The 26,881-nt window shown below is 32.3% G+C and overlaps 1 protein-coding gene across 2 annotated transcripts in view; it reads right to left on the bottom strand.

Annotated features, from left to right (window-relative positions):
• Window positions 1-26,881, bottom strand: part of GABRG1 (gamma-aminobutyric acid type A receptor subunit gamma1) — a gene marked incomplete at both ends in the record, with an annotated part of 62,860 nt that overhangs the window by 24,643 nt on the left and 11,336 nt on the right. For both annotated transcript variants that reach the window (XM_082653818.1, XM_082653819.1), the window contains 2 exons: window positions 7,490-7,557; window positions 21,405-21,553. In XM_082653818.1, coding sequence (XP_082509944.1) covers window positions 7,490-7,557; window positions 21,405-21,553 — 217 coding nt within the window. The remainder of the gene's footprint in view (window positions 1-7,489; window positions 7,558-21,404; window positions 21,554-26,881) is intronic.

Below are 26,881 nucleotides of genomic sequence, written 5' to 3'. Positions count from 1 at the left end.
TAACTCATATAATTTGATTTTAAACAAAGAAGTGAAAAATGTATACTCATAAGATATATTTATTATCATCTATAACATTTGACAAATGAAATAGTGCCTTGAATCAGCTAGGCAGGAAGCAAGGCTACCTACCTTTTAATCACATGTATGATTAGGTCCTTATTCTGGCAGAACTTTCCCCCTAATCCTAGCCTGAGGGCAGAACAACCAAGAAGTACAGTCCCATTCTACAACATTCTCTATCTACTAATTCATGAAGGACTCAAAATTGTAACTAACCTAGGAGGCAGATCATTAAAAAAGAATTCAATATAGACACCTCCAAAATCTGACCAAGATGTTAGATAATGTATTACTAGATAGATTATGGTACAAATACATCCCCTAATACCATGCAACATTTAATGATATTTTTAAAAAGTAGTTAAGTGGAATAACAGTCATGATATAATAAGTAGAAAGACACAATGTTATAAAAATATGTATAATATTAATAGTATAACATTTGGGAAAACTATGTACATGAAGTTATTAAAATGGTAGTTAACAATGGTGACCACTGGATAATCATAATCTAGAATATTAATTTTTTCTTTTGCCTAAATGGAATTTCTAATTTTCCAATATTGGTCATGTATTTCTTTTATAATAAGGAAAAAAATCCTATTTTAATGAAAGATTTTTAGAAATAAAATAGCATAGGGTCACCATTTGCAACTTAAAATATGTATGGGTTCATACACAGAACTTTCCTGGCCCTTCCTCTTCTGTATCAATCTAATTTGTTATTTTTTAGACATCTTCCCCACTAGGTTTTATACTTCTCCAAAGGAAAGAGGCCATATATATTCTAACTTAGTAGCCAATGTACCAACTTTCACAATACAAGTCTTACATAAATAAAAGACAAATAAGACCATAAAATAAAAATTTAAATGTGTTTTTTTTAACTCAAGAAATAGTAAAATTATTTTAATAATTTTTGGAGGTTCAGAGGTTATTTTAATTTCTTTATTCTAAGAGCTTTAACTTCCTATTCATGGGGCAAGTGAGCATTCTGGATCAAAGAAGTACAGAGTTGAAAATAATATTTATTTATAATTTTTAATTTTACCTCTGCTAGTGTTGAATCAAAACTTACCTAAATTCTATATTATTTTAAAATAAAGCCTGTGAAAAGAAATAGATTTTAGAGTATTTAATGAAAACAATAAATCTTAACATAATATGCAAAAGAAAAGAAATTAAAACTATGGCAACAAACTTTAAAATATTGTACAAACCAAACAAATAAACTTAATGTGTTTGCTGTTTCATAATTCCTAAAAATAATATAGCTGGCAAGGAGTGACCATTTCCTGTTAATATAGTAAGAGGAAAAAACACGGTTAATTTGATATATAGAAGCTATGCTTGAGGCTTTATTTCCTTAAATCTGGAAGCAGTAGGAATAAAAAAGAGAGAAAAGGAAGGAGAGGAATGAGAGGGAAGAGAGAGAGAGAGAGAAAGGCAGAGACAGAGACAAAGAGAGATGGAAAGATGAACCTATGAACATTAGCACCTATTGTATGAACCATGCTGAAGAAATGTGCTCCTTGCAAGAAATTCATGGAGAAAAATATTCTCTCTGAGCACCAGCTTTCTCAATATATCTAGAATGTTTAAACCCAAGTTATATGTCTAGGGAGTTTATTGTCAAAAACAAGTCTGATAAAATAAGGGAAAATAAAAAATATTAAACTTCAGTTCTCACCATTCTCAAATAGATTATTTAACTATACCTCACCCCCTATACACACATTTGATGCTTGGCCATTCCATTTGAATGATAGAACAAAATTTGGTTTCTGGGAAAATCTCTTATATCCTGTACTGTATTTCCATACAATAATGATTAATGTTTTTAACTTTCGTAGTTCCATCTACGCTTTTAAAGAATATTTTTTCTTTTATAGGGAGCAGTTGGATTTTCCTTTTCTTGTAAAAGGAGTCTGAAAAGGGGCATTATTGTTAAATATTTCTATACTGGACAGAAAGAAAACAACTTGTCTTTTGCTAAATTAATTTAATCCTATTTGTGTACTGCTCTCCCCAGCATTGTCATCTCCAGCAGGTAGTTACTTTGGAGTCTAGCCCAGCTTGTGCCCTGGCTCCTTTATAAGTTGCCTTCCTCATAATTTGTGTTTTCACTCTTCATCCCTGTCTCCATTACCAAAACCAATCGCAATTTCACGCTGGAAGAATCTATTCAGCTTCGGAAGCATATTCTAAGACCATGTGACCTCTGACCCTGGCAGTTAGGATGATATAAACTTAAGTTCTACAGACATGAAATGAGATCTTGTTCTTGAACAGTTTTTTATAGCTGTTTATCTCTCTGGTCTGACACTTTCAAAATGCGTATATTGATAATCTCTTAAATATTGGACTATATAATGGTGTACCAGTTCCTATGAATAAACCCATGTCCAAATTATACCTGGAATTTTCAATTATAATTGTTTTCTACTTACTCCCCTTGTGTTATATACCTATAATATCATCTTGGATTCCCTGGAGCTTTCATTGATTTTGACTTGATTCAGAGAATCGCTATAACCCTTGAACGTTGTATTTGCTACCAGAGGATAAGTGCAATTGTTTAATTATCCTGACACATTTACTTGAAAGAGTGAAAATACATAATCTTCTCAAAACCTGAAAAATTAAGAGGTTAAATACTTTAATTCCAGTCTAATAACCTCTATTAACATTTTTTGCCTTCAGTTTTGATTGTATATTTCTGTTCTGTTTACAATTAGATAGTTTTAATTAGAGATGCATAGTTGAACAGCCTCTTTCCAAGTTAATTTTTCAATCTTCATTAGTGCATCTGTTATTCACTTTGCACTTACATTCTCAAAATAGAAATTATAGGAACGATCTATTTATTGATTTATTCATTCTTTCAACATGCAATTATTAAATATCTATTTTTTGATAGTGGCACCAGGATTGAAGCCATTAATCTAACCCTGGATTTAAAAAGAAAAGAAAATAAAGACATATCCTATTGTAGAATGATATTGCTTTAGGCCTTATCAGTAATCTACAGATACTATTTTATGTAGCCAAGCTTAAAATGAAACAACCATTTTGCACCAAAATTTTGCCTCATTTGAAAAAATAAAAACATTAAACCTATGTATTAATTTTGTTCCTTATCAGTAACTTAAGTTGTATGTGTAAAGAGGGAAAAAACACTTGCTTGCTTAATTACACTCAGGTCTGCTTGCTTTATTACACTCACAGTCAAAGCAATTTTGTTCATTTTATAATAACTGAATTCTAATTTTCCTGCATTGTTTAGTTAAAATAGTCTTCTATGTAAACTGTTCCTTAATCCCTAGTATGACAATGCTTCTCTTTTAATAAACACTATCAAATATTCCACAGTTTTTTTTTCTTATACGTGCTTTAGTATCACCAATTTTAATAGTAATTTCACTTAATTAGCTTTTTTAAAAAACTATCACTGTCCAAGGTTACAAGTGTCTAATTTGCCCCACTGGGAAAACTAAATATTTAATACCATGAAACTTTTATATACGAAGATTATCATAGAAGCCTCTTGATAGCCATTCTTGTCAAAATATTTCTGGAATACTAATTCAGTCTTGAATTCTACTTCTTCTTTAATGACCACATTTTTCTTTAATGAATTCATTCAAATTGAAAACAAAAGCCCCAAATAAAACATATGCAATGCAGGAAAATTTAGACTTCCACATGCCCAAATGGGCTTATCTAAGTATTGGTTAATTAGAGACTGAATATTTTATGATTTTTTTAAAGAGAAAATTAACATTTTAGTAAGGCATTACTTTATGAAATCTTATATTTGCATAATGTTAAATCAATACACACAGGTATATAGAATGCTTTATCTTTACAAAAACCAAGAGGTTGTATACAAATTTGTTTGGGGTAGAAGTAATACTAAAACACTCTTTGAAACTTTCTCTTCCCTTGCTTTATCTTCATTTTCTTGCCAACTATGCTGTTTAATTTACTACCTCAATTTCATCTTTCAGGTCCTTAAATATATTGGGTTGGCCAAAAAGTGCCTTTGGTTTTTTAAGTCAAAATAAAAGGCACATTTTTCATTTTCACCAAGAACTTTATTGAACAATGTATTCGCCCTTTTGTTCCACTACCTTCTGCCATTTTTCAGGCAACTTTATAATTCCGTTTTCCCAAAACTTTTAATCTTTTTGAGCAAAGAACTGTTCCAGGTGCCTTTTACAGTCTTCCAGGGAATTGAAATTTTTTCCAGAATTTTGTAAAGACCGAAATAAATGCAAATCTGAAGGTACAGTCTCTGGTGAATATGGCAGAAGAATCAGAACTTCCCAGCCAAGCTGTAACAGTTTTTGCCTGGTCATCAAAGAAACATGTGGTCTTGTGTTATCCAGATGGAAGATTATGCATTTTCCATTGACTAATTCTGGATGCTTTTCGTCAAGTGCTGCTTTTAGTTGATCTAATTGGGAGCAGTACTTGTTGGAATTAATTGTTTGGTTTTCCAGAAGGAGTTCATAACAGAGGTCTCCCTTCCAATCCCACCATGTACACAACATCACCTTCTTTGGATGAAGACCGGCCTTTGGTGTGGTTGGTGGTGGTTCATTTCACTTGCCCCACCATCTCTTCTGTTCCACATTATTGTACAGTATCCACTTTTCATCGCCCGCAACAATTTGTTTTAAAAACGGAATGTTTTCATTACGTTTCTGTAGAGAATCACACGCAGAAATACGGTCAAGAAGGTTTTTTTCACTTAACTTATGTGGAACCCAAATATCAAAGTGATTAACATAACCAGGCTGGTGCAAATGATTTCCAATGCTTGATTTGGATATTTTGAGTATGTCGGCTATTCTCTCACGTGGTATAATGTTGATTGTTCTCAGTGAATGTCTTGATTTGATCCCTATCAACTTCAACTGGTCTACCCTACCGTGGGGCATTGTCCAGAGAGAAATCTCCAGCACGAAACTTCACAAACCACTTTTGACAGGTTTGTTCAGTCACAGCACCTTTTCCATACACTGCACAAATCTTTTTTTTGCATTTCAGTTGCATTTTTACCTTTCTTGAAATAATAAAGTGTAATATGCCAAAAATGTTGCTTTTTTTCTTCCACCTTCAGTATTAAAATGGCTACACAAAAATTCATCAATTTGGTAAGTTTTTTTTTTTAATGCATGCCGATATGATAGCTGTCACAATACAATCTAACAAAATTGTTTCAAATTAAAGACAACTAAGAGCTCCCAGAGCCATCTTACAGGAAAAAATGAACGAACATTTTGGCCAACCCAATATATGTTCCTCAAGGTCTGATATTTGTTCCTTTTTCCTTCTCTCTTTACTTTAACACTGCTTTTCCAATTCCTCGGAGGTTTAGCTAATCCCTGGAAAATAGTTGCTCCAGCCCTTTCTCCTGACAGTTGGCTCCTATTTTCAGACTCTCAAATTCAACTTATCCCAAGCCAGTTCGTATTTATTTGCACTAAGGCAACACAGATGTCCATTATGGTGTGACCAAAATGCTGTCAGTACGGTAATCAATATAGGCAGCTGTGAAAGTTAATGACAATCATGTGAACATCATATTGAGTATGAGAAAAACTGAGCACGGCTGTAATACTGTAAGAATAAGCAGACACAGACAAGTATATAATGATGGTTATTCAGGCATAAAGTGGTTAAGATCAGTAATAAAGAGACAATTTATTGTGATAATGAATAAATGAAGTTAGGGAGAAAAATCATCAAAGGGTTAGAGAATTATCTTTGCATGGTGTTATGGGCTAAATGCTGTCCTCCCAAAATTCATATGTTGAAGCCCTAACCCCCAGTACCTCAGAATGTGACTATATTTGAAGATAGGGCCTTTAAATAGATGATTAAGTTAAAATGAGGTCTTTAGGGTGGACCCAAATCCAATCTGACTGCTGTCTTTATAGAAGGGAAAATTTGGATACACAAAGAGCACCAGGGAAACACATGCACTGAAGAAAGCCCATGTAATGACACAGTGAGAAGGTGGCCATCTGCAAACCAAGGAGAAAGGCCTGAGAAGAAAGCAAAGTTGCTGACACCTTGATTTGGACTTCTGTCCTTAAGAACTGGAGACATAAATGTCTGAAATGTCTGTTGTTTCAGCAAGCAGTCTCTGGCACTTTGTTACGGCAGCCTGAGAGAGTAACACAGGTGACCAAATCAGAGGAGATGAACATAAAACATGATTGAGCTCATTGAATGGGACCAAGTAGTTTGACTCACAGAAATGGGATCATTAGGGTTTGGAACAGCACATTTTCAACCTATTTTAAATAATGTCTGTGGGTTATATTGGAGTTATTAATTATGTCTTTCAAATGGTAATGAAAACTATTTATTCTGTGTATAAGCATAGTTACAGACTTTTCCATTTTCCATCCTAAATGACCTTTCCTTGACATTTTCTCATATTCTCTCTTGCTCATATTTCTCTTTTACTCTCTTCCTTCTCTACCACCAAACTCTTACCTCATTCTCTTCTAAGTCAAGTTTCTCAAAATAGTAGTTCATAAAATTAACCTGCATTCCCACTTACTCACCATCACCTTGAAATCCACACATGATTGCATGTCTATCACTGCAGAACCCATATTTCTAGCTCTGTGACAAGAAGTTGGATAGGAAACCAATTTTGAGGATGGAGGAGAGACGTATGATTCAGCTGTTATTTTCTTTCTTTCACTTTTCCACTGAATTTCACCTAACAGAGATAACCAGTACCATATAACCAACACCAGTGGGCCCAATTTATTCCATTTATCACTGGATTCTCATGTATGTTGACAACTGATTATTAGTTCCTTCTTTTCCATTCTCTTTTCTTCCTCAGATTATACAATATCATCTTCTCCCTGGTTCTTCTCCTACCCTCTGACTTTTCTGAGTATGTCCCTTTTCTGCATTTCTCTTTCTTCCACCTGTATTTTACATGCATTGATCTCATTATAAATACCATCTGATTCTCAGATCTGTGTTCCTCTTAATCTGCATCTTCCTTGGATCATTTATTGAGGCTTTAAGCTATATTTTATACTGCTTGCACTCTTCCCTCCCCAATTTACATCTATTTCCAGTCATAACTTCTTCCTGGAAATTAAAATCCAAATCATTACTGGACGGTTCCTCCTGAATGTGCCTTCAGCATCTGAGGGCACATATGGCTATATTCCCTATCTCAAAAAATGACTCTACCATCTGCAAAATCATCTCTATACCTTGGAGTCAGCCTATGCACAACCAACGAATCACTAATTGCATCTGTTGCCCTGAACTCATTCAGAATTAGTTATCAGAAATTATTCACATATTCTTTCTATTATTGTGGTATATATATACTCCAGAACTCTATGCCAGATAACTATTTTTAATATTCATTACTTACCATATTTATGGGATCAACTGGTCCAATGCTGTTTACGTAAACATCAGTTTCAATTACTGTGGGCCTCACTGCAAAATACCAATATAAAGAATGGTCAACTGAAAACAGAACTACCATACGACCCAGCAATCCCACTACTGGGCATATACCCTGAGAAAACCATAATTCAGAAAGAGTCATGTACCACAATGTTCATTGCAGCTCTATTTACAGTAGCCAGAACATGGAAGCAACCTAAGTGTCCATCAACAGATGAATGGATAAAGAAGATGTGGCATATACTCAGCCATAAAAAGAAATGAAATTGAGTTATTCATAGTGAGGTGGATGGACTTAGAGTCTGTCATACAGAGTGAAGTAAGTCAGAAACAGGAAAACAAATACCATATGCTAACACATATATGTGGACTCTAAAAAAACAAAAATAAAAACAAATGGTTCTGGAGAACCTAGGGGCAGGACAGGAATAAAGACACAGACATAGAGAATGGAGTTGAGGACACAGGGAGGGGGAAGGGTAAGCTGGGACGAAGTGAGAGAGGGCATGGACTTATATATACTACCAAATGTAAAATAGATAGCTAGTGGGAAGCAGCCGCATAGCACAGGGAGATCAGCTCAGTGCTTTGTGACCACCTAGAGGGGTGGGATAGGGAGGCTAGGAGGGAGACACAAGAGGGAGGAGATATGGGGATATATGTATACATATGGCTGATTCATTTTGTTATAAAGCAGAAACTAACACACCACTGTAAAGCAATTATACTCCAATAAAGATGTTAAAAAAAAAGAAAAAGAATGGTCAAAGATATAATCATAGGTTGTCTTAAATAAATCTTATTTAAATAAATTTTAATAACTATTACTATTTTACACTTTCAAGAATAAAACATTCTCATTATTAAATGAGGAAGCATGGCCCATTATATAAACACAACAACAATTTCATTTCACAAATAAATTATGTAACTAAAAATTACCATTTTTGACTAAAAACCTCCCAGTGTACAGCCTAAAACTGTCTAAATCATCCATTAAAACTAAGGAAGTTTATTCAGTTAAAAATGCTAGGTAATTTTCTCTGCAATAGTCATAGGATTTTAGGATTAGATGGATTTTAGAGCCTAAACATTGTTATGTTATCCTACTTAGTGCATATCATGATGTGCTAGCAAATGTTAACAAACTTGCTCTTGGACTGGGAGAAAACAAGCCCCGATTTGTACCTTTTGCTGATTTCAATGTTGTAAATACTCCCACAATGAAAGATTTAAAGACACCAGTGTGAAGTCACTGAATACAGAGTCGGGACGATATATAATGAGTGGTTATTGTGAGCCAGTATAAGCTAGTTCGGCACACACTAGAGCTTGAAGCATAGTTATGATGATTAAAGGAGGTGACAGATCTGAAGCGTCTACATCCAGGTCTGATTCTTGTGAGGAGCTTCATTAAATTTGTTCACACCTCCTTCCTCTCTTGTTAACAAAATTCCTTTGGGTTGTTTATAGCTGGTTCCAGTGAAAGGTGTATTTTCATCTAATTCTTAGAATATATTGTACAGCCATCCCTGTGGACTTCATCTGTTGTGTTTTGTACGTAACCATTTGTGTTTTCCAAGTTAGTATTTAAATGGTATATGCTGTATTCTTATATTCTATCAAAATGTGCAGCACAGGTCAGCCTTTTAAAGTTAATCGAATGATATGATTAACTACTATCTGCAATAGTGCATATTTGATTGTGATTTGGGCTTTGAACCTTTGTCAGGTATTTTTGGCTTGCTATAATGAGATTTACCATAATGATGATAACTTATACTCATGAGATTTTTTTGTTCACTATGAAAAACATTTTCACATAGTTTCTTTTTACTCCCTACCCCCCCCTGCCATATAAAGCATAAAGGGTTCATTTACTGATTCAGCAAATACTTGTTGAGGAATGCATATAAAGGTTTCATAAAGAAGACAGGAAGGGAAAAAGACATTGTGAGAAGAAAATCTGTCATAGATCTCATGGAGATTTACATAGAGATAATGCAAATAAAATAAAGCAGAAAAACCACCTTGTAGCCTGAAAGTTTCTATGCTAAAGTAAGCATGTTTCCAGTACTGTATACTCAGTTATCCTTTCTGGATAAGTTTATGTGATTTCCCTTTCTGGCCCAGTACTTACCACTCTTACAATGCAGGCACTATATTAGACCTCGCAGGATGAACCCCCTCCTCTAGTACATAGCTGAATCTGCCTGTCTGAGTCCCTATCCTGTCTCAAGTCTCCCTATCTTAGTAACTTTTAGTCTGTCAGAGCTTCCAGGCTGGTAAGCTTCCATGGAAAACTTGAGGCATTTTGGAAAACAGTGCCTGTATTATTTTAAAACCATATTTATTTTTAATCTTTGAAATTATAAAAAGCCCTACACTTAGAAAAACATACAGTATTTATTTAGTTTGTTTTACCTCAAGCAAATATTTTATTACATGACATACATATTTTCTTAGCTAGAAAAATAAATGGGATTTGTTAGAAATAGTTTTAGTATGCAAAACTATAGGTTTCTAGATTTACATGATACATGACAATGTAATTCGATCTAGTAGCCAACAATTAGATTTCTTAAATAAAAGTAGGTTCTATGACTTATAGAAGGTTATATAGCTTAACTTATATAGCTTAACCTAAGCTGATAACTTCTGAGATGAGTTGCTTTAATCATTTGCCATTTATGTTTGACTAGCTATGAATTGTAACCAATAAATATCATATAATTAAGCTAAATATAACTAGATTTACAGAGTGGTTTTTATGAAAGTCAATTAATAACAATAGGTTTATTAGTTTCATTTAGTATATTTATTAACAGTTATAAGCAATTAAGTGCAATGTACCAGTCTTATCTGATTAGACTTTTTCAGTTCATCTGATAAATCAACAAAAACTGAGTGCCTGCTCTCTATTGCATGATACTTGGGGCTGAACACCGCTTATAACAAGAACTAAATGATTTTTTTTAACATCTTTATTGGAGTATAATTGCTTCACAATGATGTCTTAGTTTCTGCTTTATAACAAAGTGAATCAGCTATACATATACATATATCCCTCTTGCGTCTCCCTCCCACCCTCCTTATCCACAAAGCACTGAGCTGATCTCCCTGTGCTATGTGGCTGCTTCCCACTAGCTATCTATTTTACATTTGGTAGTATATATAAGTCCATCCCACTCTCTCATTTCGTCCCGGCTTACCTTTCCCCCTCCCCGTGTCCTCCAGTCCATTCTCTACGTCTGCGTCTTTATTCCTATTCTGCCCCTAGGTTCTCCAGAACCATTTGTTTTTGTTTTTGTTTTTTTTAGATTCCATATATATGTGTTAACATATGGTATTTGTTTTTCTCTTTCTGACTTACTTCACTCTGTATGACAGACTCTAGTTTCATCCACCTCACTACAAATAACTCAATTTTGTTTCTTTTTATGGCTGAGTAATATTCTTGAGGACATTTTTATTTACAGGACATACTTTTCACATTTTACAGTAGAGAAAGATGTAGATATGAGTGATCAGTCCTGGTTTCTTGATATCAACATTTCCTTACCTAACTATAAGGCAAATATATGTATGTTACAAAAATATTAACTCTGGCATTAGGGCTTGAGCCACACTATTTCATGATGCGCATACATCAAGTTCTTCTGAGATGGGACAAAAGATATATTACATCAGTAATTCCAGCGTAGAACATTGCTATTCACAGAAGATATTCAATAAATTACACAATGAACATATATTTGCAAACTATGAGCATTTTTTGAGTTGTTATGTGTATCATTTTATAACTTGCAGGTGCTATCATTTGATCCAATCCTTTAAACTTCATCCCCAAAACACGACGTAGAATAAACCTGAAAGTGAATTAAAATATTTCAGATTAATTTTGAAACTACAGCTAGTGCTTATATGCTTCAAAATATAAAAAGGAAAACAACAGAAATCTGTAATTGTTCCTTAATAATGACTTATTACTGCTTTCATTGATTCATGCTATGAACAATACTTTTGGGTGAAATCACTTAAAATACAGGATTCTTAGTAATTGAGTAAGTACTTTCTTGGCTTTATGATTTTCTCAGTAGAAGGTTTGTCCAATTGCAGGATTTTAGTGATATTTAAAAAGGAAAACACCATACTTCAATTAAAAAGTAGGAAAATGAAGCTAAAAGAAAATTGCTATTCCAAGCTTATTAAATGATGTTTAGAAAGTGGGCACACTATGTTTAATTCATCAATACACACAGAGATCAAAGATCTGTTTTTTGTGATAGTACAACAATGACTTAGAAAAGCATGTACTGCCACAGCAAATTACATTTTTGATAGATAGAGGGAAGACAGGTAAAGAGGACACTGAGTTATTTTTGCAAGGCCTCTTTCTGTGCTGTGACTTCTAAGTACTTTGCTTTAAGTATCTCACCAGAATATAAGTAAACTCCTAGTGCAAGTGAGTATATAGAAATAGACATTCCAGGCAACTTAGTAATCCAGAAAATACAAAGAGGAAGGAAAAGAGAAAGAAAGAAAAAAACAGTGAGCTCAACATCGAGTTTCCACGTAGTTAAGGCAAAACCGAAGAGAGCTCACTCTGGGTGGGTAATTGGTTATCAATCAGAAGATATAAACTAAAATGAATTTTAAAAATATTTTCTTCATACTTATTTTTAACCATGCTGTATTCCAATAGTCTAAGATATCTTTAGCATAATATGTAGCTTTTTGGTCACCTTGGATATTAAAATTAATTTAAGTCAGTCAAAAACTCTAATCCTGGAAAATAAGATTAATGGTCTTTTCTTACTGCCCCTCAATGGTATTAAAAAAGAAACAGTCCCACTGATATGGATATTGCAGTTATACAGATTTTGAAAGAACTATGACTTATGTCTTATTGCCCTAGAACAGACAGCAGGGGTTCTCAACACAAAGATGTCATATTTGGGTCCAGATGCTTCTTCCCAGGCCTTACTAACAAGGAATGTCAACTAACATTTGCCATCTCCTTCCCTAGGTCACATATGGACAAATAGACACGTGGATACACATGGAAGAAAAGGTAGATATGGATAAATAGATACTTGAGACTGTGCTGTCTAATACCTTAGCTAGTAGATACTAACAGATGGCTAGAAAAGATACTAACATAAATTTTGGACAGAAAAGAATGCCTACAAAGATCACTTTAATAATTATTCATATTTGTTTGTTTTCAAAGTTTTATTGAAGTACATTTGATTTATACTATTGTGTTAGTTTCAGGTGTTCAGCATAGTGATTCAGTTATTTTTTTCTGATTATATTCCATTACAGATTATTACAAGATATTGATTACAATTTTCTGTGCTATATAGTAAATCCTTGTTGCTTATCTATTTTATACATTTTATGTATAGTACTTTGTATCTGTTAATCCCATACTCCTAATTTGTCCCTCCTTCCCTCTCTCTCCCCTTTGGTAACCATAAGTTTGTCTTCTATGCCTGTGAGTCTTTTTCTGTTTTGTATATAGAGTCTTTGTATTATTTTTTAGATTCCACATATAAGTGATATCACATAGTATTTGTCTTTCTCTGTCTTACATACTTCACTAAGTATAATATTCTCTAGGTCCATCCATGTTGCTGCAAATGGCAATATTTTGTTCCTTTTTATGGCTGAGTAATATTCCTTTATATATATATTTATATATATGTATATATATCATATATATATATCTTATCTTCTTTAACTGATCTGTTGATGGGCACTTGGGTTGTGTCTATGTCTTGGCTATTATAAATAGTGCTGCTGTGAACACTGGGGCACATGTATCTTTTTGAATTAGGTTTTTGTTTTTTCTGGGTATGTACCAGGGAGTGGAATTGCTGGATCATATGGTAGCTCTATTTTTATTTTTTTAAGGAACCTCCATACTGTTCTCCATAGTGGAGGAACCAATTTGCATTCCCAACAACAGTGTACAAGAGATCCCTTTTCTCCACACCTTCTCCAGCATTTATTATTTGTAGACTTTTTGATGATAACCATTCTGACAAGTGTGAGGTGATACCTCATTGTGGTTTTGATTTGCATTTCTCTAATAATTAGTGATATGAGCATCTTTTCATCTGCCTCTTGGCCATCTGTATGTCTTCTTTGGAAAAATGTCTATATAGGTCTTCTGCCCATTTTTTGATTGGGTTGTTTATTTTTTCAATCTTGAGTTGTATGTGCTGTTTGTATATTTTGGATATTAACTCCTTGTTGGTCGCATCGTTTGCAAATATCTTCTCCCATCCCATAAGCTGTCTTTTCGTTTTGTTGATGATTTCCTTTGCTGTGCAAAAGCTTTTGAGTTTAATTAGGTTCCATTTGTTTATTTTTGCTTTTATTTATTTTTCCTTGGGACACTGATCTAAGAAAATACTGCTACAATTTATGTCAGAGAATGTTTTGCCTATGTTCTTTTCTAAGAGTTTTATGTTGTCATGTCTTATATTTAGGTCTTTAAGCCATTTTGAGTTTATTTTTGTATATGGTACGAGGGAGTGTTCAAATTTCATTGATTTACATGTAGCTGTCCAGCTTTCCCAACATCACTTTTTGGAGAGACTTAAGTCATTTATTATGTATACTCTGAGATGAACAGATAAAATGCTACTCTGCACAGTACATATTACTACTCACATTTAAATAGAAATTAATTAAATTTAATTGAAATTTAGCCATACTAGCCACATTTCAAGTACTCAATAGTCAATAATCAATTTCAAGTATTCAGTACTCACAAATGTATGACTGTTATTAATATACATAATATATATTAAGTATATGTAAATTTAATTATTTGGAATTTCTTCTTAGGAGAATGAAAGACTGCTGTCTTATTCTGTAGTTTAATGTCTCTTTAGACAGCAGACTTATCAACCTGCTTCCACTCCTACACCTGATCAGGGGAAAAAAAAGTTGGAGAGGAGATTTAAAGAAAGACAAGTAATGGAGTATCTGCACACCCACTCTTTAGAATGTCTAGGATATTTTATTTTCTTGTGGGTACAATTCACATCAAAGGAAGATAACTGGACCAGAGGCATCTTACCAGTTTTTTGGCCACCAGCAGCACATATCTCCAGACTAGATTGTTGATGAAAGGAGCTAAGGCAGGTGGAAGATATAGAGAAGCCTCTAGATTCCCCAGGTCAAGGAATTGAACAGTATAAAATGCCTATGAACAACAACATAAAGCATTTCTACTCTATTCCTACCCTCCTACCCTCACTATTTATATGTTTACCTCTCCAAAAGTGTACCAAGGGCCATTTGGTGTTAACCCAAAAAGAAATAAAAACTAAGAAGACAAAAGTTTCAAACTGCACCCAGTTAACTCTTCATATCTCCTGCGTGTTCCCATCACTAGAAACTTAGAACAATTAAACAGATGGAATAAAAAAGCAGATCCTCCCCTTCTCACCCCAAGTCCCTGTCTAGTGGCACATGTCTATCATCTATCCTGGGAGAGGGATAGCTTTAAATCTATTGGGATAGTAATTTTTTAGATTAGATCAAACTTTAAATCACTGAAATTGTTTGAAAAGCTGTAGACTCTACCTGAAAAGTTGTTAAGAAATAAAAAAGAAAACTCAACATAAAGTAATTAAAGCTTTACTAGAATTACAAAGCCTTTTAATGTTAATTCGTTATTAATTTCATAAGTCCTCAGTAAATTGATTAAATTTGTTTTCATAATTTATGAAGAAGAAAGATGTTAACACAAATTCTGGACAGAAAGGAATGCCTACAAATCATGTGAACAATTAACTAATTCATTGTGTATAATCTGAGGTGCACAGATACAAATGCTGCTATGCATGGTATAATTATCAAGGTACTTAGGACATGTCTCGTCTAATCTATTAAACAATGTGATGTCACAAATGTATATAGCATTTGAAAGTCCAAATCTCGATCTGAAATAATTTAGGTAAAATGCTAAATCCATGAAGTAGAACAACTGTCAAAATACTTACACATGAAATTAAAAGATTATACACTCTAGGTTCTATTCAAAAAAGTTCACTCAGTAAATATTAAGTGAACATAATTTATGTTTCAGACATTGTTTTAGCAATGAGGGATAGGATGCTTTCTACCTTCAGGGAGTTGACATTAATTGAAAGAAAAGAGAGTGTCAAATAATAATAGTGAAATATGATGAGTAAAATGGAAGTACAGATTTCTGTTTCTTGTGATAAGTAATTGGCATCAATTTAACCATCTCAGTAAAAACAACTTTTTAATGTTTAAAGCCATGAGAGTCATTATGAAGATATAACACAAAATATTTATACACCAAATAACAATGCATTTACCTTTATGAGGCAAAATCTACAGGAGAAAAAGGGAAATACAGATAGTAACACACCAAAAATTGAAGAGGGAAAATAAATAATTAAATTTCCAACTCAAAAGAAAAAGCAAAACAAAATAAAATATAATGAAGGTTATAATAAAAACAAAGTAGAAATTACAAGGTAGTTAATAGAAAAACAGTAGAGCTCATTCATTAATAATGGAAATTCTGAAAAAATCCACTTCTCTTAATTTTCTTGATCAGAAAAAAGGGGGTAATAATACAAAATATAAAATAGGAAATAACAAATGGGAACTAAACATTGAAACAGAAAAAGGGTTTTTTTTTAATCCTAAGAAATTACTTTGAAGACTTCTTTGCAAATAAACTTGAAAACCTAAATAAAAGAGAGAGTTTTCCTAGGCAAATACAGATTACCAAAAATGAGTAGAAAGCACAAACAGACCAAATTTCATAGGAGAACAAAGTGATCAAAGTGATTAACTATTTCCAAAAAGCACAAGACCTGGATGAATTTATAATGGAATTCTATCAAACTTCCAAAAGTCAGATGATGCTAACACCCAGATAAAGTGCTACACCTTTGAGAATGAAGGAAAATACCTTTTCATGAAACAAATGTAAAAGGATGGCTAAAACAAATGAAGACAGTACTCAAAAATAAAAGATGAATATCACTTATAAATACCAATACAAAATACTAAATAATATATTACCAAGCAGAATCCAATACCTCATTAAGTTTATAATATATCATGACCAAGAAAGCTTTAGTCCAGAATGCAAATTGTTTCAATTAATACTATACACCATACTAATAGATTTAAAGAGAATAAAGCTCAAAATTATTTCCGGAAATGTTGAAAAAGTCTTTGAAAAATTTCAGTACCAATTCCTGATTTTAAAACTAAATCAAGCAAATCAAGGGATAAGTTCTTAATGTGAATATTCATATGAAGAAACACTAGAGTCATTTCCATAAGAACTAAAACGAGGCAAAATTACCCATTATCTCCACTACTATTCATTATTATATTAGACATGTTTGACAATGAAACAACATAATGCTTTTAGACAAGATAATTCGATTAGTTGCATATGAGTTGGTAAATAAAATAAATACTTTTTTGTATATGGTATGATAGCATATTTTGAAAACACATGATGCTTAAACTAACAAAAAAAATCAGTAAGGCAGCAGGAAGGTAGTAAGATATAAAATGAACATTCATAAATCAATGACATTGATATGCAAAACCAGAAATCAGGTAGAGGACATTAGAGTTGAGGAAATATTTACAGGAGAAAAAAATTAAATACTTAGGATTCAATTTAAGAAATATGAAAAATCTATGAGTAAATCTTAAAACATTCCAGAGAGATACAAAATTAACATGAAGATTTAGAAAGACAGCCCATGTTCCCATATTAGATGATTCAATGTTATAAAGATGTTAGTTTTCCCAAAGTTAATCTACAAATTTAATGCAATCCCAATAAAAATACCAACAGCTCTTTTTTAAATGTATCTAAACTTGTTGATAATAAAGCTCCTATTTTTTTTTAAATGACACGCAATAGCCAGGAAAACTGAAAAGGAAAAACAAAACAAAATGAAAATATGAGGTGGGGCCAGCTTTATAAGATATTAATACTAAATGTTTTAGTCTCAAAATACTGTTGAATCTCTAATGTTAATATAGTGTGGTGGCAAATAAATAGAAAAACAAATGAAAGAATGGAATAGAAAGGACAGAAATCACAAAAGTACATAAGAAAATGTAATATATGATAAAGTTGACATCTCAAATAATGGAAGCAAAGATTGACTTTTTAATAAATCATGCTGAGTCAACAGAAAAGCCATTTGAAAAAGATAAAAATTAGATTCATACTTTACACCATACACAGAAATAAAATTCAAATGCATCAGGGAATTAAGTAAAAGAAATAAAATCATACAAATGCTAAAAGTAAACATAGATGAATTCCATTCAAAGTGGAATATAACCAGTAACATGGAAACGAAACTGTCATAAAATGGTTAACATAACCACATTGAATGGGGATAAGGAAGAAAAGAACTAACCTAAGTTACTTTTGGGAACAGTATTTTGATTACATACTGCAAATATAAAGGCAAAAAAAAATGTATATGAATATTTTATTCTAGTTAATTTTTTATAGACGTGTTAAAATTATAGAATTACTTTATGTATTTACTGGAATTGAACAAATACTAAAATATACTATGGGTAAATGAGAGCCAGGTGTCTCCCTGATGGAAAAAGAAATTACAGATAAGGAAAAGGGAAAGGTTAGAATGAACCCTATTGTCTTTGGATTGGAAACAGGGCTGTCAGTATTGACTTCTGGTTTATAATACATATACACAGGGATAGACATAGAAATATAGATGCCTATGAATGTGTGTGTAGAACATATATTTTCTCCTTCTGCCCAATGAGAAGGTCAAGAAGCAATGACACCCAATATTAAGAAATACACCTGGTGCTCACATCTTGGTTTCTAAATACCATTCTACAAAAAGAGGAACCAGGGTTCTTGGAGAAATGATGAATTCCATTGCTGGATCAAGAGGAGCCTGGAAAATTTTATGTGTTAGAAAGTAAGGATATGCTCAGAAAATGATAGAAACATAAAAGAACAGAGAAATAAAATTATAGGACATACCAGTTGTCAAATTTTCATTTTGAGCAATAAAATAAATGATGGTAAAGGATAATAAACTATAAGATACGACATATATCTAGAGGTCTACACTGAGTAAATAAATAAGTGAACAGATAAACAATTGGACAAGTCACAGATCCTAGTTACTGCAGAATTACAATTAATTTGTGTAGAAGGAATGATGATAATATTCACTTACCACTTGACAAACATCACAGTAATGCTCCTGCAGGTAAGAATCATTGATACAGACCAGAGGAATGGACAAAAGTGTGCTGAGAATATCTGCATAGTTCTCCCCAGCGCAGTATCTCCTCACAACATATTTATTAATCAAAAAGAAAGATAATAAACTTCACAGTGAAGAAACGTGGAAGAAACCACACTTAATGAAAGTGTGGTTTACATCACCAGTAATAAGATATATAAACATCACATGCCTCCTAACACAATACACTGAAAGCACAAAATATCACTTTTGTGGTGTTCTTGGCAAAAATGCATAAACACAGCCCAATAATGAAAATATCAGACAAATTGAGGGGCGTTCCATTGGCCAGTATACTTTAAAATTATCATGTTCATGAAACAAACAGAAAAACTGAGAAACTATACCAGGTTGGAGGAGAGTATGGAGGCATGAGAACAAAATGCAATGTGTGATCTTGGTTGGGATTCTGAACAGAAAAAAAGGACGTCAGTGAGGTATCTGCCACAATTTGAATAAGGTCTGTAGATTAGTTAATAGTATTGTATCAATATTAATTTAATGATTTACATAATGGTTCTATGATTATGTAAATATTAACATTATGGCTGAAAGATTTCTGGGAATTTCATGGATAGATAATATTTTATTAAGCCTAAATTTTATTTTGAAAAAATAATTAAAATAATCTAGGAAAACAAAATTAAATCATGGAAAATAGATTAATAATAAACAAAATAGTGTAAAATAATAAAATTTAAGAAAATTTTCAACAAAGAAATTTGACAAAGATAAAATTCGATTTTATGACAAACTAATAAAAACTTTAAAGCCCTTCAAGATTTATTCATAAATGAAAGAATAGATTACTAATATCAGGAATGGCGAAGGAGAAAAGCCCTCAGATCCTAAAAACATTAAAAATATCGTAAAAGATGTTATGAAACAATCTAACTCAAGTAAATTTTAAAATTTAAACTCCTTGAAAACTAACCAAAACTAATAAAGTAATTGAACTGCTAAAATTTTTTCCCAAAATACAAACTCTAGGCCAACATGACTTCACCAAGTAATTCTTCCAAATATTGAAGGGAGAAACAGAATCCATTTTAGGTAACTCTTTCAGAGATGAAAAGAGAGGGAAATATAGCTCATTTGTAGATGCTAGCATAATATTGACTCCAAAACTGAAAAAGACATTACAGAAAATAAAATAACTGGCTAATGCCCTTTATGAACATAGATATAAAATTCCAAAACTAAATATTATCAAACTGAATCTAGTGATATTTTAAAAATATTACCATGTCACAACTAAGTAACATTTATTACAGACATGCAAATTTTGTTTAAGTTTTAAAAATCAGCCAAAGTTAGTTACAGAAAAAAAATTAGTAGAATAAAGGGCAAAATATGATCAATATGATGGTTTCAATAGGTGCACAGAAGTCATTTGAACCAGTAGGGAGGTAAAAAGAACCCTAGCAAAATAAGAAGATAAAGGAACTACAAAGAGCATCTTAAAAAAAAAGAAGCTTACATCAAACATCATAATTAATAGTGAAATATAGACTGGTTTCCCTGATATCAGGAACAAACCAGGACTATTCAACACTGATTCTAGTCTTAGTGCAATAGGTCATGAAAAAAGTATAATTTTGAAAATTAATTAGAATGCTCAGTATTTGCAAAATAAACACTATTGGCAAAGTAGTCATTATTGGTAATAGTCATTACTCTCTGTGTTTATAGAAAATCTACATTAATATAACAATACATAAAGTTGATCAATTTAGCAAGGCTGCTGAGGACAGAGTAGATTAGCAAAATATCTATTGTATTTCTATGCACTGCTAATAAAAACTTAGAAAGTAAAATTTTTTTAAAATCTATTTATACTTACATTAAAACTTCAAGTTAGAAAATTAAATCTAGTAAAATATATTCAGCACTTCTTTACAGAAGACATTAATAAAAATTGAACATATGTGGAAGAATATATGATGATCATGAATTTGGTACAGTAAAAATTCAGTATGGTAAACATTTCAATTTCTCTATATTGATTATAGATTTAATGCAATCCCAATAAAAATCTGGCTGACTTACATTTTGTTTGTTTGTTTTAAAGTGTTGCAGTGGGAAACTTAGAGGTTATTTATTTTGTAAAATGTATACATAAATGCTCAGGACTGAGAATAACAATTTTGACAAAGAAGAACAATGTTGGATTGTCTACACTAATTATACTCTCAAGGCTTATAATTCTACATTAACTAAAACAGTGCAGCATTGCAAAAAATTGGAACTCCTACATACCTTTCAAATATTCCCTTTTATGAAATATCTCTTAGTTTTTCAGGCAGTTTTATCAAAAATTGCTCTGTTGTAGCAATTGTAAAATAATTACATCGAAAATGTTTAGATGTCTTTCTTCCCACGTCAAACTGTGAAGCTTTCAAAGCAGTACCATTCCAAATAATAATTGCCAAACCCACAGTCTCTAACACACATCGGACACTCAAGGAATATGAAATATGATAAAATAACATCAGCAAATGTGGCTTTCACAGTCACCAAAATCCAAGAATGATTACTCGAACTTACCTCCTATATCTGGGCGAAGTTTATTGTCATAGCCTTGAAGCAAGGAGTTGAGAATTTGTGTTATATCTCCTTCATGAATCTTTGGTGCCAAGACCCAAGTTTTGTTCACTGTTAAATCCTCATCATCTTCATCATCTGCTTTATCAACACTAAAGAATTCAAAAACAAAAATTGTATAATAGAAAGTTCAACCAAGTAGTGTATTTTAAAAAATAGTTTAAGATTATTCTAATTATGTAAGAGAATAATAAGAGGGGAAAAAAAGCATTCGAAATATTTTACATTCAGTAAGACTAAGGCCTACATCATATGAACTGTCCTGTTTTAATAATACTCAAAAATGAAGAATCCAGTGCAAGAAAATATCGTATAATATTAATGTAATAAAGTTTTGCCACTCCCACAACTGTCATTTAAGGCCATAGAGATTATGCACTGATAATGTGAGGAGTGGCCCTAGATTTGTGTGGTACACAATCTGCACAACCATACGTAAGTGACTCTATACCACCACACCCTAAAATAAAAATTAAAAGGTAAATAAGTGCAGGAAAAGTTGTAATCATTAGTCTGGTAAAATGTATTTTAAAATGCACGTGTAGAAAAGAAGACTTAAGGAAAGATGAGTGAAGAAGGATTCAAAGAAAAAAGGAAAAAGTATTGAACACACCTATGCTTCTTCCTTTTAAGTCAGAAGAACCGAGACCCCAGACATCTATTCCAAGAACTCTGTCAAAGATTGTCTTACCAAATCATGAGTGGTTGACTCACTCTCCATATATATACATATATATATAATCACGTATACATATATATACATATTATATATATACACATATGTATATATATACATGTCTCTATATATACATATATATATATATAATCATGCTTTCCATATATATATGTGTATATATATGGAAAGCATGATTATCACATTTTAGGACTAGAAGATGGACTTTAGGGATCAAATAACCCACTGCCTTTATTTTGTAAATGAGGAAACAAGTCAGTAGGGAATCAACCAAAGCACAAACTCATTTATTTTCAAAACTGAGACTCAAACCCTGGTCCTATAGCTAATGCTTCCTGTGACGCCTGTGTGTTTAACAAGCATAAAGTTTCAGCTTACTTATGAACTGTGGTAGAAACATATAGTAACATAGATATTCATCTATAATTCACCAAAAGTAACAAACTACTTTGTTTATTACCCGTAAGTAACCCCACCTTCATTTGAGTGAGATCAACCTAGACTTACATCCAACTTTAGTAAATATTAGTCCTCCACTGAAAAAGTATATATAAACTTTTATACTGGTAAAATCAGGTAAATCTATATTATTTATTTACATATATTTGAGAGATGAGCTTCCCTCCCACAGTAGATATTCAAGTTTATCTTAACAGCCTTAGTTGATATTTCTACACTATTCATTCAAATCTCTTTTGCTGTGAACCTAAACATCTTAGCTAATGCAGCCTTTACCCCCTTTATCCTTTTAAATTATTTTTCAGTTTTATTGAGATATAATTGACATATAACATTGTATATGTTTAAGGTGTACAACATAATGATTTGATCTATGTATATATAGTAAAATGATTGCCACAATAAGTTTAGTTAGCATCCACTCTCTTTATCCTTTTAAAGAATATAAATTAACATTGTAAATTAAAACTTAACCTGTAAGTATTTGTACCTCATTTTATCTTTACAATAATTGTATTGATAGTTATTAACGGAGAGTTAATGGATAATGGAGTACATTATTCTTCTCAATATTTTTCCTCTTCTTCATGTCAGAGAATTATTCTTTTCACTCCACTGACTTCTAACTTGGTCATGTGACCTGAAATACTCCTTTCTGCAATGCATCCCTGTCCCATTAAACTCAGGTTTGGCCCTGCAATTTGCTTTGGTTAATGGAATACATGTAACATACATCACTACCAAGCAGATTTATTGTCAGTGCATGGTTCACCATATCTCTGTCCTTCTGCCAGAAGACCAGCCATACTCAGGCAGAGGCTACTACTACTCCATGACTTCACTTTCAGGGTGAAGGCAACATGAACATAGCCACAGTTGACCTACAATGGACATGTAGCCTGAGCGAGAAATAAATATTTAGTATTGTAAGCCACTGAGATTTTAGCTTATTACCACTGTATACAAATTTTATCCCTATGTGAACTCCTGGAGTACATTTATTTAACAGATTTTTAATGAAGTGCTCATTTGTATTAATTGTTTTGCTGTATTTAACTTCAAAAATATATACTACTGAAATACAGTTGTATGATTTCCTTTAAATAATTTCTTATTTTCTCTCAATAAAATATATACATACGTACATACATACATTCATTTATAAACTAAAGCATTAAAAGTACTGAAATATTAAGAATCCTGCTCATGTGTCTTCCAGGAAAATTTTATCTAATTAGAACTTCTGAGATATTGTCAACAACCAAAATTTAGGGCATCCATCTACCTTTAAATCCCAGTTTTATAAAATAAAACATCTGATGGATAGATGCAGACCACTGCACGTATAAGAACTTGATTTTTCTTTGTAGTCAAATGGAAGTTCCCAGAAAAAATATGTTTTTCCTGTGTTTTAGGGTAGTAACATCTTGGTAATCCAGGAAGCACACGCTTATACTGACGTATATCCCCCTTTTCCCAGCTATCTCAGAGGTAATATAAAAATTGACCTCAATGACATCATAAACTAACTTTCCTCATTTTTGTCAAAGCAGAAAAGAAATTTCATTATAGTTAATTTTCTTCATTTTTCCTCCACACTTTCTGAATTACCTTCAGAATATTCATTAACTACCTTAATTTCACACTGGTATTATTTTGGTGACTAAAAAACACTTATAATTTTAAAGATAGTTCATATAGCATATCTGATGTTTCACTATCATTCATAGACTGGAAGTTTTGTAACATTTACCTATGTTGAATGAACATTCATTTGGAGGAAACAAGTATTATTTTCGTAGATAATATTATGGGAATTTGTAGACATTTGCAAGCACTTCTCTTAAATAATTTGAATGAGTATAATTTTATCATTATTGGAAATAAATATACTCCTTAGTATATAATTGTACTAAATGTTTATTTTGATGATTGATGTTTTTATTGTTCTTATCAGCTGTTGAGTAAGTTCCTACCATGTTTCATGAACTGAGTGCTAGGTTTCTTCCATATTAAGGTATGTCATTTAATCCAGAGTAATCCCATGAAATAAACATTACTATTCCTGTTTTACAAATTAGAAAAAAATAGATTTATAGAATTCGCAGGACCCACACTATTAAATAATAGAGCCATGATTTGAAACAAGATTGATTTAGCTTGAAGACTCCTTTTCTCTTTGAAGTTTCCATGGTATCTTACTTTATCTTTGTTAAACAATCCAGGGTAGTTAGATTTTGAGTTTTCTAATTTATAAGAACACAACAACATTTATGGTAAGTAGTTAGCAAGTGCATTTGGGTTGTGCATGGGTAGAATGCTTAGTCTCTGCCTTTGAGTTCTGAGAAGTTAGAATAATAATTTCAAGGAATCACACACACACTCTCTCTGATGAAAAAGACTTTCTAAAGTGTGTGCTCAGTCTTCAGTCCAATGCTTTAATTCATTTATAGAGGAAATACCATGTATTACAAAATATGCTAATTGCTGAAAACAAAAAGATAAGTAAAATTTTATTCTTGATCCATATGATCTTATTTTCTAATGGAGAAAACTATTCAGATGATACAAAAAACCATCATATACAAAGATGCTTATCACAGTGTTATCTATAGTAACACAAATTTTAAACAAAAGAGCAGGTTTAAGTAAAGTATTATATGTCCATATGGTGTGATTGATGCATCCATTCAATTGGTGATTATGAAAAGTCTGTAAAAATATTAAATTATTTTCATAATTTAATGTTATATGCAAAGTAACATATAATAATTTGCCTTGATCAAAACCTAGGTATAAAATGGCTAAAGATTTAACTGGAAAGCAGTATAATGAATACACTAAGTATTCTATGCTAGTGGAGCTATACAAAATTTAATTTTGTTCTGTATATTAATAGTATACTACAATTTTTCTGCATAATTTTGTAATATAACTATATGAAAAGGAGTTAATTTGACATTAATGCCTACCTAAGAATGAACTGCTTCTTCCTATACACCAGATAGTGCCCAGAAATAAATTTCTAATCATAAAAAATAAGTAATTAAGTAGAGGTTTTTATAGAGACAAGTAGAGCTTTACACTCTGCCAAGAAAATGAAATTGGCAGCCTTAAAAAGTTGCCACTCGATTCTCCTGGGGTAGGAACATGGTTGACTGACAGCCCAGGCGCCAGCCCTCTGGACGAGCACTGCATCTGTACCAGATCCAAGCTTCCCCGGGCTGCTTTCAGGCAATAAATGAACATTGTGGCAATGGTAGTACAGACCCGTTCCTGCAAGGCTAGGGCCTCCTCTAAAGGGCAACTTGTGTTGGATGAATCCTGCTGGCCTGGCCAAAGCCTGTTTAGTAGGGCTCTCTAGTCTGAGACTCTTTTAACCCAAACATCCTCTTTGCCTTATACTTGCACAGGGATCAGACCTCCGTTATTATCTGAAGGCTCTCTCTGCTTACTTCCACTTCCTCTCGTTTACCCTGCACAGGCATTTCTCTCAAAAATCTCTTACATGTCCAATCCCAACTTGGCATCTGTTTCTCTGAGGCTTTTGCTTCTCATATTCTTTAATTGACACTTGTAACTTGTTACTAAAGAAAATTTCTGAGTCACCTGTATCAGTGTTGTTTTTTTGGTCTTACTAACTTAGTTTAATACTTTGACAAATCCATCTGATTACATAGTAAATTATTGTATGTAAAAGATTACTTTAATGATTGTATTACTCTTCTGAATATGACAAGCAAAAGTTTTAAACTAATGATAACTGAGAGATAGGTTAAGTGAAGACAAGGCATGCTAAGCCATATAATCATGAGGAGAATTCATCTTTACAGCTAGAAAATATATATATATATGTCTATAACAAGTCAATCAATCAATATAAACTATTTTTCATACATAGGGTAAATATTCATCAAGATTTTCCCAGGACAATCTTGATTTACACCTGTTGTCCTAGAATAATTACAATATTAATAGTAACCTCTTTCACTCACAAAATGGCCTAATTTGGATGATAAATTGTAAAGTCACCCTGGATATAGTTCATATAAAGTTTACTGCAATGCAAATGCCCTTGTTGTGACACCTAGGGAAGACTCTTCCATTATCTAGTAAGACAGTGCAGATGACAGCAAAGGAAACCATAAACAACATGAAAAGACAACCCTCAGAATGGGAGAAAATATTTGCAAATGAAGCAACTGACAAAGGACTAATCTCCAAAATATACAAGCAGCCCATGCAGCTCAATATCAAGAAAACAAAC

The sequence above is a fragment of the Grampus griseus genome (assembly GCF_964374135.1).
Source record: "Grampus griseus genome assembly, chromosome: 4".
In the NCBI taxonomy this organism is placed as follows: domain Eukaryota; kingdom Metazoa; phylum Chordata; class Mammalia; order Artiodactyla; family Delphinidae; genus Grampus; species Grampus griseus.
The sequence above is the reverse complement of the archived record's forward strand: the minus strand, read 5'-3'. Positions and strand labels throughout refer to the sequence as shown.